This window comes from Rhyacophila brunnea, unplaced genomic scaffold (assembly GCF_057557595.1).
Source record: "Rhyacophila brunnea isolate RB1 unplaced genomic scaffold, BYU_Rbru_1.0 scaffold_13, whole genome shotgun sequence".
Taxonomy (NCBI): domain Eukaryota; kingdom Metazoa; phylum Arthropoda; class Insecta; order Trichoptera; family Rhyacophilidae; genus Rhyacophila; species Rhyacophila brunnea.
In genome coordinates this window covers 11,380,179-11,395,581 of record NW_028232785.1, presented here as the reverse complement: position 1 = coordinate 11,395,581, position 15,403 = coordinate 11,380,179, and the positions used below count along the sequence as shown (strand labels likewise).

Below are 15,403 nucleotides of genomic sequence, written 5' to 3'. Positions count from 1 at the left end.
TTTTCTTCTTCACAGCCTAATTTCTCGTTTATCGGTATTTTGTCTATTACACTCGGTGTACCTACACCATGGTCCCCACATTCTAAAACGGGCCCTCAGGCTACAATATTTGGCGGGCCCCCTACCTACCGCTAAGATTAAAGAAAGTGTGAAACACTACATTAACGTTCTTCAAATTGTGTTTCAGTTCAAATTAAGGGTACTTATGCAGTGAATTATTGGTGATTTTTAATACATCTACTTTAATAATGGAGCTGTCGAGTATCGATACAAAATAATCAAAAAATATATTGCACACAATTATACAAGTAATTGAAAATGTTCATGGTCATGAAGTATAATAGCGCCGCAGGCAGCTGTTTTTACTGTTAAAGGTAATTTATGGTGTGTGTTTATCTCTCTTATCTGGTCAACCCGACACGCCGGGCCCCCCACAGCCCGGGTCCCCAGGCTAGAGCTCTGTCAGCCCTCCCCAGCCATGACCTACACAAGTCCGGAATTCGGGTGGACACCGAGAATTTTTTGACAGTTCCATTAGGGATTGTGTTTCTAAAAAAACCTGACATTAGTGTTTCGAAATTTTTGAGATGGAAATTAAAATCTAAGAAATTTTTCTAAAAAGGGTGCTGGAGAATTATTACAAATCATTTTTTTGCCGCGTCTTTATTTGTCTAAGCCCAAAGGTACCTTTAGTTTATTGGCTTTCAATTTCAATGTTTTAAATCATTCTGATAATTTTCATTTTTGGGGGGTGCCAGGGCCCCTTGCCCCCCCCCCCCCTTGGTGCGCCACTGGTATTGAATAGACCCGCAGGTATTCCATTAGAGAACTCAGGTATAAGCTATGTAGCTGCATTGGAGTCATTTTGACATTTCATATTGATTTCCATAGTAACGCACGTATATATTAATAATTTTGTTGCTAGGACCACCGCCTTAGCAACCAATAATAGTCTTTTACTTTTTACGGATGTTTCTGAAATAACTTTTCATACAAAACAGAATTAACTGAAAATGAATTCAATTCTGCTTAAAGGTGGCTAAAAGTATTAAAAGAATGCATTGGCATCGTGTTCTGATCTATTCTAAAAGTTTCAAATGTCTAGCTAGTCGGGAAGTTGGTTAAAAATCGATTGCAAGATTTTTACTGGATAGACAACTACAAGACAAACAATAATACGAGCTAAGAAAAACGTGGTAAATGTGTTCGGTTGAATTTGACTGTAAATGAAGTACCTTTTATCAATTACGGGGGTGTGATTATCCGGGGTTTGTTTTGATTTAAATTAAAACTACAGATAAAGGGAGATTAAATATTAGGTATATTTCCCTTTTTACACAAGACATATAAAAAACAAAGACATTTATTGGAACAACAAAAACACAGATGAAAGTCAATTAGTAATAATAATTGTCAAAACGTCACGGATACGTTTGTCGTTATGAATGAAACACTTACTAGTTGGTTTATTTACACACTAAGCACAGGATGCAGAACCACGCTTAGAATAATAACTCCATAAGATGCTTAAGCGCATATCTTTAGGATACCAATACCGGCGACTTAGATTGCATCGCCTACATACAATATAATAATATAACAAGTAATAAATCTACGGAAAAAGGCAGTAGCCTGGAATGAAACCATTTAAAATACGGTCAAGACACGCTTAACTTCGTTGAGCTAAACAACCTACCTCCACCCTTCGCCACTGCTATATATTTACATCTAAGTTACGGCGCTTTATACCACGACAGTAATGCGTCATGCGATTTTGCATACTGGCAGTATTGCAGCAATTTTAGTTCTAGAAACAACCGCAGTGACGTGTAAGTATGTCTCGATATAGAGCCGCAGTCTAATGTTAATAGCAAGGAACTGAAATACCTAACGGTAAGGAGAAGCATGCAACCGATTTCGAGCAAGGAAGAATACGGAATAAATTTAAACACGTGTCAAGCATACGCCATACGTCGAATACTGACAACTGCTCTCGGTTTTATGCATTGACGCTCATTTAATATTGGTCTATTATACATCTATAATGCATGGTTCATTTTCGTAGGACACTCAAAAATTTACTGTGTCGGTATATAGCCTATCGGAATTCTATTTATTATCTGTTCTGTGGTTAATATTATTGGAAAATTATCGAGCGTTCCGGTTCGTAAAATTGTCTATTTTCAGCGCTGTGTGGGACCTATACAACGTAACCCTAAAAACTTAACAGTAAGTAAGGGTGCATTACAAAAAAATCCTTTCAAAAAAATCTAAATTTGGATCTCAGAAAAGGTATCTAAAATATTCTCTGTAATAGAACAGAAAGAGACAAGTTTTTCATAACAATGTATGAGAAAGCTATGTATTACAATGATGGATATCATTAGACCAAAGTATATATACAAAATGAAATTCGTAACTGTAATATAACGTAATAAAAGCACTGTTCTTTGAAAAATATTATCTTCTTCGTCAGCAGATGGCGCTGCGTGACCATTTCCTCGAATTCTTGGTCTGTTATCTAAAAATGGTATATATTCTGTAATAAGCGGGATTCTAGAATCGATTTTGCGACAACGCTCATTAATAAAATTTAAGACAATCACAAATACGATATTGAGTAAAAGATTGATTGATTCCGAGATAGCCTTCACGGCGTTTAAAGTTGAAATGAGGCCGCGAATGCAAACTCTGACAGCGCCGTTTGCAACTACGCAACCGTAGGAGCAAATCCAAATGAATGCTATAATAAAAAAACCGAGTGCAAGTATTACACTGACCACCCCCACGATAATAGCACCGATTAACAGAACAATTACACAAATGAGGATGACCAAATCGAAGATCATGTAGACGATGCTTCTCTCCCTGGGATCCGGAATTTTCAGCAGTCCTGAAACAGAAAAAATGAATTATATTTTCGGTTTCATCATCATCATCATCAGCCTGAATCTATCCACTGCTGGATGAAAGCCTCTTCAAGTTGCTTCCACTTCTCTCGGTCCTGTGCATTGCGTTGCCACGTACTTCCGCAGAACTTTATCATTTCATCGATCCAGCGGCCTCTAGGTCTACCTTGTGGACGTTTTGTACTTCTTGGATACCACTGGATGACTAGATTTGTCCAACGATTGTCTCTTCTTCGAGCTATGTGTCCAGCCCATCCCCATCGGTTTATTTAGTGTATAATAAAATGTATGATGTTTATGTTTCAATATGAGTTCTTATTTTTATAGTGCATCTGTATGGGTAGCGAAGGTTGGAGGTAGGCTGTTAAAATCCGCCATGAATACTGCACATTAAACTTTATTAATCATGCGCAAGAATACAATATTTATTTACAGATGATATTGGTTAGTTTTTAAACATCAATTAAGAGCATACATAAGTGAAACGGCAAATAATTTTCAACAGTAGGTGGGACGAAATTTTTCCCTCGTCGCCAATCGGAGACCGACAATCGAGGTGTAAGCACGTCAATTTGTTTTGTGATGGTGTCGGAGGAATATATTCTTAAAGAGTGTAAAGATGGCTAAAAAACGTTACCCATTTACTTGAAAAATAAAACATGTCAATGAATACACTATTATAATATAACAATAACATAACATTAAATGGACGCATGTTGAATTTTTAAGACAAATTATATTTCGTTCGGCTCGCGTCATTTGCACAATCCGCGCATCGCCTAGTCACGATCTTTTTAGACCATGCCTCAACTGAAGTATAGCCTTAAACTCTGTCTAACGAAACCATAATAGTTTTGGTATATTTTGGGCGATACAACGAAATTGTGCAAACTTTTTCATTCATACTTATTCGTTTTCGTTGGATTAAGAATACATATTACACATATTGTTGGTTAATTTTTTTTAAATTAATTAAGCCCTGCCTAACCAAACTAATTTAATAAATGAAAATATACTATATCTATAAAACATCCAAAGTTATGTATGATTTAATTGCATAATTTTAGATATTTTATAGATAGGCGAGTATTTTTTGACTATTATCTATTATAGCTTGGTTTTCGCAGGGTTTAATTGAATTTTTAAAACTAACCAACACCATCAGCTGTAAATTGTAGTCTAATTTCAATGAAAAGAAATACGTATTACTGACAAAGTTTAGTGTGCACTCGCGCTTTTTTTGTGCACCGTGCAAAACAAAACCGTGTAAAAAAGATATGGTGCCCATACGAAAATGGAATATAGGTTCCATTACTTCAAAATCAATTCAAAATACGAAATTCTTGAACTCGAAAATAAATCGAAATTATTTATTATTTATGCATAAAAATACATATTTTTCGATTTATATTAAATTTAGCATAGAGAAATATATTCATTCAGTGTCGCTACTTGACAATAAACTGGAAAAATTTAATGACGCTGACGCCGAAGCACGCGGCGCGTCTCTCGTATCGAACCCGACGTGACTGACTAGTGGCACCATGTATGTAAGTATGTTTGTCTAGGCGGCATCCGGTGACAACATATGTATGCACGAGTGACGTGCGGTCCATTACAACGCAATTTTTTGATATACGTATTTTCATTCTTTTTAGTCTTTTTTAAACCGTGTCAAAACAAAATAATCAGTTTAAATAAAAAATAATATAAAATAATCAGTACTTTTTTTTTAAACCGTGTTATTTCGAAACCGTGCAAAAAGAGGATCGGGTGTATTTTCAACCGGTGTATTGCGAGTGTCCTCCTAGTGGAGGGGTGGCAAACCTATGAAAAGTGGTTACAATGTAAATTATACATATTTCAGTTCACCGTGAGGTGTCTTACCGGAAAGGGATTGTTGTATAATATTGAAATAAAAACAATACACGTAATGTTCTAATTTTATTAGATTCAATAAAGGAACATTAATTTTACATTGATCACTATCAATTAATATCTGATAATAAAGCTGTCATTATTATCAGATACTTGACAATAATATGTAGATAGCCTACCTATTTTCTTCTCTATTTCCTTTATATTCCGGTGGTTTTTATTAAGCGATTTATTTATACATTAATTCAGTGATTCCCAACCGGGTTCCATGAAACCCTATAGCTCCGCGAGAATTCGGAAAAGCTCTCCCAAAAGTTAAGTACATTTTGAAAGCTTTTTAACAACAGTCTGATGTTCAACATGTTGGGGAACACTATTCTTAACCATACTGATAGGTATGGGGCGTGTCAACGCTCCTGGCCTGGGGCCGCTTGAGTGTGGGGCCCATGGAATTCAATAGAGATATCATTTATCGCGGACATAACCATGTGTCCCATGCAGTGACGTCCCGTGGCGGTAGGCAGATTGAGCGTCGCTTGGGGGCGGCAATTACCCGAAAGGGCGGCAAATCAAGGAGAATCATTAGATATGTAGGTATATATAGAAATAGCTACTTAAACTTGGTAATAACGGAAATATATTTCCATTAAAAAATTCACCTCACTGCTTGGAAACAAAATGTATTAATTATTATTACTATACAAGTTTTAAAAAGACTTTATTTTTTTTGTCAGGTTCCCGATGTCATGTTTACTTCCGTTGTCATTGGACGTCACGTCCTTAGTGAACAGCAATGACACGTGTAGAATTACAAATAATATTTGAATTGTATGTAGGTACCACAGAACAGATAATAAATAGAATACCGATAGGCAATATTCAATACGCCGCATGGTGAAGCGGGCTTTTGAATGTGTAAGTGTCCTACGAAAATGAAGCACGCGTTATGCACGTGCAATAGTGTGTGTAATACACCAACATTAAATGAGCGTAAATGCATAAACCGAGAGCAGTTTTTAGTATTCGACGTAAAACGTATTCTTAACACGTGTGTAAGCTTAACCCGGTTCTTCCTTACTCGAGTCGGTTACCTGCTATCGCCTTACCCATTGTGTATTTCAGTTCCCATTATTTCTGAGTTCCCTGGTAGGTACATACTTACATTAATTTAAAATTTATCTAAATATGTTTGTTAGTCACTCATTTTGGAAGTTATCAGGCGTATTTTTAAATGTACCTATCTGAAATCGTAGATTCGCAATATTTTCTATTAACGCAGAAATGGCATTTAAATTAGATTAATTAGTGGTATTATTAGTAATTCATCCATACAACACATTTCTTAGATATTGGAGTCATGAAAGGATGATAAAAAGTATTGTAAGTATAAAAAATGTGGCGGCATTTTGGCACTGCCTGGGGGCGGCATTTTGCCTAGGGACGTCACTGGTTCCATGAATAAACAGAACGGTGACAAAACAGAACACCGATAAACATAACTATGACATTTCAGGAAAAATAAATTAATATAACATTTTAATATTGAAATTGTCGTAGCTCTATAAATGTTGTATAGATTTTTAATAACACAGATTTTCAATACGCCGTTAAAAATCAAATCGTCTCTGTTCTGGCAGAACACACTTACTGGAGAATACTAGTTTTGTGTAATTTGACTTCGAAGTTGTTAAAATGTGTGAAATGGTCTATCATTGGGTCTATTCTATGCTTAGCGACCGCTAAAGTGATAAAGTGATAAATATTATCAAACTTAGGGTAGGTTTGTATCAAAATATTAGCACTTATTGTAACAATTACACGAAGTTGGTTTTTATTGTTGCAATAAGTGCTATATTTTACCAGCACCTATCTTGCTGCTGTTAAAATATCGCACTTATTGCAACAATAAAAACCAGCTTCGTGTAATTGTTACAATAAGTGCTAATATTTTGATACAAACCTACCCTAAGTTTGATACTATTTATCAATTTAGTGTTCGATAAGTATAGAATAGACCCACAGGTGAGTTTATTAAGTAATCGTTAATAAGATGACTTTAAAATAAAGACTGTTTATTTATTAAGAAGGTTTCCAGACGGTAAAGTTTGAAATAAGGAACTTTTTGGTATAACTAACTCAATATGTCATTTTTTCGAATTAGTGTCTTCTGTCAGAACAGTGACGATTAATTATATATTTTTTCGGTACTGTTCGGTTATACCGGAGGCAGCGGAAAACGCATTTTGAAAATAGCCGATAAACTGGATTATTTGTTAGGTTAACCTAACCAAACCTAACCTAACCTAACCTAACCCAACCTAACCGAACCTAAACTAACCCAAACTAACAAATAATCCAGTTTATCGGCTATTTTCAAAATGCGTTTTCCGCTGCCTCCGGTATAACCGAACAGTACCATTTTTTCATTTTATAATTACTGGAAAGCCTCAATTAAACGGGACTCAACTCAGTGTTGCCAGCAAGCTTAGGTATATCTCGTCTTAATCGATATAATATTATGTTCAAAATGCTTAAGTAGGTACAACGAAATAATGAGTTTAATAATTCTGTGGAGTTGTGCATGATTATCAAAATCAAACAGATAAATTATTGAGGTTTTTACGCCGAATGACCAAGTGATTGAACTGGCAGTGATTATGTATATACTTAACATAGATATTTATATTTTTGTTGTTTATTTGATTTTTAAAAAGTAACCAATACCCTCTGTAAATAAGTTCAATAAAAACAAATACGCAAGACTGACTAAGTTTAATGTGCACTATTTATGCCGCATCTTAACTGCCTACCTCCACCCTTCGCTACTGCATATATTTGACCAATAAATATTAATTATATTTAAAACATTGCTAAATACAACGAAACGGATCATTAGAAATATGTAATTATGTTTTTTTTTAATAAAAATATAAGTACATAAACTTCAACGAAAACAAAAAGTATGAATGAAAAAGTATGCACAATTTTGTCATTATTATCTTCCAAAATATACCAAAACTATTATGGTTTGGTTTAGGCAGAGCTTAATTTAATTTTAAAAACTAACCAATACCATATTTAAATTGTAGGCTTAGTTCAATAAAAATAAATAAATATGACTAACAACGGTTAATGTGCACCATGGCCCCCACAAACGGGGGGCTGACAGGGCTCTAGCCTAGGGGCCCGGTCTCAGGAAGGACCCGGTGTGACGAGTCGACCAGATTAGTGAGATAAACACAGACCACAAATTTGCTCTAATAGTAAAAAAAGTCGCCTGCGGGCTATCTTGCTTCAATAATTATTAATAATTAAAATATTTGATTGTACGATGCAATTTTTAACTGTGCGCTGGTACTCGACAACTACATAATACAAATGGATGGGAAAATACAAAAAATCGCTAAAAATACACCTTAATTTTACCGCGTACGCCATGAAAAACGCTAATGTAGCGCGTCCACTGCCTTTACCCTTGGTGATAGATAGGGGGGCCGCCAAACATCCTAGCCTGGGGGCCTGCTTCATGATGTGGGGGCAGTGACGTCCCGTGGGGGGTAGGCAGATTGAGCGTCGCTTGGGGGCGGCAGTTACTCGAAGGGCGGCAAATTATTTGGTATATATAGAAATAGCTACCTAAACTTAGTAATAACTAAAATATCTTTCCATTAAAAAAATCAGCTTACTGGTTGGAAACAAAGTGTATTAATTAACATACAAGATTTAAGAGGACTGTTATTTTATTGTTGGGGTTGTGATTTTTAGTTTACTTCCGTTGCCCTTCGACGCCCTTATACATTTACATAAGTATGATTGTAACCATCCATGAGTGCCACGGGTCTTTCACTGATACGCGCCTTGCGTGACGTCTACTGCCAGGAGGAGTAGGGCGAACCCTTTGGCAACGCTGTTTTATAGCCAAATCATCTGGGTCACGATCTTCAGTCATGAAGTCCTGACGAAGAAGAACAAGTATTATTCCATTCACTTAAATAACATGTGTTTTTTCGTAATTGTCCTGCGCGGCCTGTTTTGTAAGAACATTATTTCGTGTTATATTGCAGAATCTTGAAAATATATGACAAGGAAAATTTCTTCATACCGAACCAATTAATATTATAATGGTATAAGATAGTAGTGGCGAATCTATGGCACGCGTGCCACCACGTGTTTGAAGAGAAAAAACCTGATAATAATAATAAATGACAGATCGCATTGTAATATTAATTGCATAATTAGGTTCATAGGCTTTAATCTTTACATATTAATATATGTAGCTATCATTTTATGATGTTAGTTATATACAGTCCAATATATTTTTTTAGAAATATTTGATTTATAAAATCTATTTTTATTTAAATTTGTCAAAATAATGATCAGTTCGCTAGGTATGAGGTGTTTGAGACAGTAAAAAACATAAAATGGCCCTCCATCTTCTAAATATCTTGAAGAGTATTATATTTAGCTCCAGTTTTAGTATAACTTCCTTTTAATATTTACTTCTATCATGGACTTTTTATCTATGTCATTTTGTATAAAAAAAGGCTAAAAAACCCAAAAAACTATATTTGACATGTTTTTTTTTCATTCCACTTATACACAAAGTTTACTTAAAATGTGAATACTTAATAGAAAAATTCAAAACCTATAAATATTTAAAAGATTTATTTGAATTGAATGAATAATACATGAGTTATATCAATTTTAGTAATTAGTGTGCCTTTTTAAGTGATCCTGAAAAATTAATTCTGTCTGGAATGGGTTAACCAGACGTGTTGGCCGTCAAAACTAAAGTTGCAGAGGACGCATTCATATATTTTGTTAGTAATGTATCCATATAACACATTTCTTAGATATTGGAGTCATGAAAGGATGATAGAAAATACTGTATAAAAAAATGGGGCGGCATTTTGCCTAGGGACGTCACTGTGTGGGGGGCATGATGTGCACTATTTATGCCGTATCTTAACAGCCTACCTCCACCCTTCGCTACTGCGATATGGAATAAGTTCTATAAAATTACCAAAAATGTATATTAGAATATAAATAAAATACATCACGTACCTATGGTATATGAGAAAAATCTACCAAGGGCACCATTTGCAAAGCCATTGATTTCTTCCTCTTCTTCGTTTCCATAAGTAATATCGTCATTTTTTTGTACTCCGAATAATTCTTCTTTTGATTCACATTTGGGAGGCTTTGCAATTTCGTCTGTAAGTTCTTCGATTCCTTTGGAGTCTTCGGTTTTGATAAGATGCGCTTCTTCAAAATTTCGTATCTCGCAAGATTCTTTATGCAGCAGATCGCCGGCACCATTTTCAGGTTTAGTCTCCTCTATCACTGTGTAATAATACCATATGGCACCATCAATGGCTAAAGCCAACAAGATAACACACACCCAAGTCCTCAAGGAACTCATTTTCTTCCTGTAAGCAACTCGAATAAACCAACAATAAAATTTTTCGTTTACGTCTTGGCATTCGTCCTTCGCGAACGACCCAAACGCAATGTTCCACTATCCACGTCGATACTAATCAGTAATCACTCACTATTTCGTCATTACGTTCATTCGAACTTGATTTTGTTGAGATTACTTTTTGGAAAAAGAACTTGAATATTTGCTTTATTTCAAGATCACTGCCAGAGACAAGATATCTAATTTAATAATCCATGGGCGTGACACCAGATGACATATCTCGTATATTTCATTAGTACCTAATTATTCCGAAAAGGAACTTCAAAATAGGACGCATTGACATTTAGCCAAATCTATCCTAAATCATTTTTTTTTTCAAGAAAAACTATATTATTGGTGAGTTAATTGGACATAGTTATGCAGAAAGTAGCCAGTCCACAAAAAATAAAAAAATGAAATTTGATATAGATCAGAAGCGAGAAGGTTTTCTCTACATTCTGCTGAAAATAGCCAAGCCGCAAAAATTATTCTTGAAATAAAATACTATTTACAATTTGACATTTTTACGTACATTTTTAATAATCATGGTGTCACTAAAGTGCCATTATCTCAGCTCGACATTATTGTGGACTGGCTACATTCTGCATAACTACGTTCAATTATGATTTATATTTAATTATCAAACAATAAATTTTCACAATTTATTTTGCGAATTATATTCGGCGTAGGTAACAGATAGGTATCTACTGCTTCACCTGTCGATTTTTGTGGATCAACAAAATTAAGTGTAAACTATTACCAGCGACGTCCCTAGATAAAATGCCGCCTCATTTGTTATCATTCTTTCATGAGTCCAATATCTAATAAATGTGTTTTAAGGACTAACGATACATTACTAACAAAATATCAGACTAATTATTCGCAAATCTGTACGTGTCGTTTGTGTGCACCAAGGACGTCGAAGGGCAACGGAAGTAAACTAGATATCGCAAACCCGACAAAGCCAGTGAGCTAATTTTTTTAATGGAAAGATATTTTCGTTATAACTAAGTTTAGGTACCTAGCTATTACTATATATTCCAAATGATTTTCGTCAATTTTCCGCCCTTCGCGTAACTCCCGCCCCCAAGCGATGCTCAATCTGCCTTCCCCCACGGGACATCACTGACTATTACCCAAACCAATACAAAATGCCAGCATTTTTAATTTTGTAATACCTACCTTTATTTCATTTAAAATACACTGCAAGATTTTTTTGGTGTAAGTTGAACTTGCTAATAATTTTTAAATACTTACTTTGATTTAAAATAAAAAATCCGATTGTCAATTGTAACTCATTATTGATTAATTTAATAAAACAATTAATTAAAAATTAAAATTAAAAAATTAGCAATTTTTTTTAGTACTTATTCCACTTTTATTATTTAATAAATCTGGACCGATTTCGTCCGCCTCAGAAGAACATTTTCAACTGAAAATATCCCTTTTGAGGTGGAGACCAAGAAACAAACCCCCCCTAAAAACCAGACAAAAACCTACCACAACCTACTGTAATTCAAACACAAGTAGGTTGTATTAGGTTTTGGTTTGGTTTTTTTGTCTCAAAACACTTTAACCACGATGACGATATGGCAGTAGTGAAGGGTGGAGGTAGGCTGTTAATATTCGCCATAAATAGTGCATACTAAACTTTGTCAGTCATATTCGTTTTCATAGGATTAAGAATACATAATTATTACACATATTTTTTTTATAATTCATTTATCCCTGCCTAAACCAAACTATAATATATAAAAAATATTATTATATCTATAAATTTTTTACGTTACCTGAGTTACGTATGATTTAATTGCATAATTTTAGATATTTTATAGATAGACGAGTATTTTTGACTATTATCTATTCTAGTATGGCTTGGTTTTCGTAGCGTTTAATTGAATTATGAAAACTAATCAAAACCATCTGTAAATAATTATTGTTATCTTATTTCAATTAAAACAGATACGTATGACTGACAAAGTTTAGTGTATACTATTTATTGCGGATCTTAACAGCCTACCCCCGCCCTTCGCCACTGGTAGATAATTTAATCAATGGATCAGAGACATTTCATTCGTTTAAATTTCATACATCCTATAATATAAGGTTCCATCTCTATGGAAAGTTTTTTCCGATTGATTTATCGACTGTTGCATAACATTGAAACTATAATGATTAATGAGTAAAATGAACTAATCAAACGGGTCACTTAGGACTTATAATAATTGAACAACCAAAGTCTCTGAGACACTTCTAAATGGACACCGATCTGATGTAAAAAAAAATTATTGTCACAAGTAAAGTCGGTATATTAATACCAAAAGTCTCAAAGAGCCGTTATACTAGACAGTGTTGCTATATTTTGTTCACGAAATTATAATACGAGGGTACTACATACCTACCTACCATTGGCGAAGGATGGAGATAGGCTTTTAAGATCCAAGATAAATAGTGCACACTAAACTGTATCAGTCATACTTATTTGTTTTCATTGAACTAAAACTACATCCTTGGTATCAGCGAAGTGAAGTGGAAGGGAAACGGCAGGTTTAAAACTGACAACGGCACCTTGTTTTACTCGGGAAATGATGATAACCACCATCGAAATGGAGTGGGTATCATAGTGACCGATAAAATTAACAGATCGGTCAATAGTTTTGTTCCCTACTCTATGCTATTACAACTCAAATCATGGATGGGTAATATTAATATAATACAGGTGTACGCTCCAACTGCCGACAAAGATGACGATGTTATAGAAGAATTCTATCAATAGATAAATGAAATTCTAAAATCGACGAAAGATTATGAAGTTACCTTGATTATATGAGATTTCAACGCAAAGATTGGTAAAGGTAAAAGTGGAGAGTTAGTAGAAGAATTTGGTCTAGGACAAAGAAATGATCGAGGAGAAAGATTACTACAATTTTGCCAGGAACAGAGTATGGTTATTTGTAACACATTATTCAAACTTCCAGCAAGGCGATTGTATACATGGAAATCCCCACAAGATGATGGCAATACCATTGTAAGAAATCAAATAGACTATATTATATTAATTCGCAATCGTTACAGAAATAGCGTAACATCTGCTAAAACTTATCCAGGTACTGACATCTCATCTGACCACAATCCTGTTGTAGCTACAGTAAACATTAGATTAAAAAGATTACTGAGGGAACCACGTGCAACCCAACGTGTTGACATTAATCAACTGAAGGATCCCGAAGTCAAACAACAAGTAAAAAGTGCACTGAACACAGAAATAGAACAAATAAAAACTTCAGACAAAACATCCTCTGACATAACAGACAAGTGGGACAGGATAAAAGATGTGTTCTCCTCTATATCTAATAATCAATTAGAATATAAAAGAACAGGTAAGAAGCAAAAATGGATGACAGATGAGATTCTGTCTTTAATGGACGAAATAAGAAAATGGAAAAATAAAAATGAAACTCAATATAGGAGAATTCATAATACCATAAAAAGTAAAATTCGTACAGCTAAAGAAGAATGGATTTCCGACCAATGCAAAGAAATTGAAAATCTCCAACGAAAATACGATTCCTTTAATATGCACAAGAAGATAAAGGAACCTCATCAACTATCTTGAAAGACGAAGATGGGCGTATTATATTAGATATAGAAAAGAAGCTGACTCGTTGGAGGACATTTATATTGAAAATCTGTTTGATGATGATATGGGGACCTATTGGCTATACTTTTAACGAATGTGAACAGGCCCCATGCATAAATAGGGCAGAAAAAATAAACGCAATACGAAATTCTAAAAATGGTAAAGCTGTCGGCCCTGATAATATTTACAACGAAATGATAAAATTATTAGAAGAAGATCAATTAGAAATTCTCGTTGATTTGTTTAATAAAATTTACGAAACGGGCATAATTCCCGATGATTGGTTGAAATCGACATTCATCACTCTACCAAAAAAGGCGAATGCAAAGGAGTGCAGCGAGTTTAGAACAATAAGTTTGATGAGCCACATGTTAAAAGTTTTATTAAAAATCATCCATAATAGGATTTTTCGAAAATGCGAAGAAGACATGGATGACACACAATTTGGCTTCAGAAGTGGTTTGAGCACTCGCGAAGCACTTTTCAGCTTGAATGTTCTAGTGCAAAGATGCCTAGATGTTAATGTTGATGTTTATATGTGTTTCATCGATTACGAGAAAGCATTCGATACTGTTAGGCATCCTAAACTTCTCGAACTCTTAGGTACAGAAGAAAGGCATCGATGCAAGAGACATTCAACTGATAGCTAACTTATATTGGAATCAAACAGCGAATATTAAGATTGAAAACGAAATCAGTGGAGAGGTAAAAATTCGTCGCGGTGTAAGACAGGGGTGTATATTGTGACCTTTGCTATTTAACATGTACTCGGAAGTTATTTTCAAGGAAGCCTTAGGTACAAGGTGAATCGGTGGGTATTATGGTTAATGGAAAACATATTAACAATATACGATATGCCGATGACACTGTGCTGATTGCTGATAGTTTAAAGAGTTTACATCAACTGGTAGAAAAGGTTAATGAGGTCAGTAATTCTTATGGTTTAAAAATGAACCTCAAGAAAACAAAACTATTACCAGACACCAACAACACAAATTTTGTCATCAACAGCGAACCAATCGAACGTGTGACCCATTATAAATATTTAGGTACATGGGTCAAAGAGAAATGGGACCAGTCTCAGGAAATAAAAACTAGAATTGAGATCGCAAGGAGCGCCTTTCTCAAAATGAGACGCCTCCTTAGCAATCGAGATCTTAACCTAGGTCTGAGACTGCATATGGTACGTTGTTATGTGCTCTCAATTCTTTTCTATGGTATGGAAGTATGGACGCTAAACCAAGAGATGTCACGGAGACTTGAAGCTTTCGAGATGTGGCTGTATAGACGCATCCTCAAAATTCCTTGGACTGACCGGGTGACAAATGTTGAAGTTCTCAATCGAATGGGGAAGGACCGAAAAGTTCTACGTAGTATCAAAACCAGGAAACTACAATACCTCGGCCACATTATGAGAGGACAAAAATACAGCATTCCCCAACTTGCCACTCAAGGAAAGATCAATGGGAAGCGTAGCAGAGGACGGCGCCGCATTTCGTGGCTTAAGAACCTCCGTGA

The 15,403-nt window shown here is 34.9% G+C and overlaps 1 protein-coding gene across 1 annotated transcript; it reads right to left on the bottom strand.

Moving 5' to 3' along the window:
* Nucleotides 1–1,299: 1,299 nt before the first annotated feature.
* Nucleotides 1,300–10,293, bottom strand: LOC147076471 (uncharacterized). Its single transcript, XM_085941341.1, has 2 exons — nucleotides 9,852–10,293; nucleotides 1,300–2,893 (listed from the first exon to the last, which is right to left on the bottom strand). The coding sequence occupies exons 1-2, from the start codon at nucleotides 10,207–10,209 to the stop codon at nucleotides 2,271–2,273; spliced, it is 981 nt and encodes a 326-aa protein (XP_085797467.1). The 5' UTR covers nucleotides 10,210–10,293; the 3' UTR covers nucleotides 1,300–2,270.
* Between the last annotated feature and the right edge of the window lie 5,110 nt (nucleotides 10,294–15,403).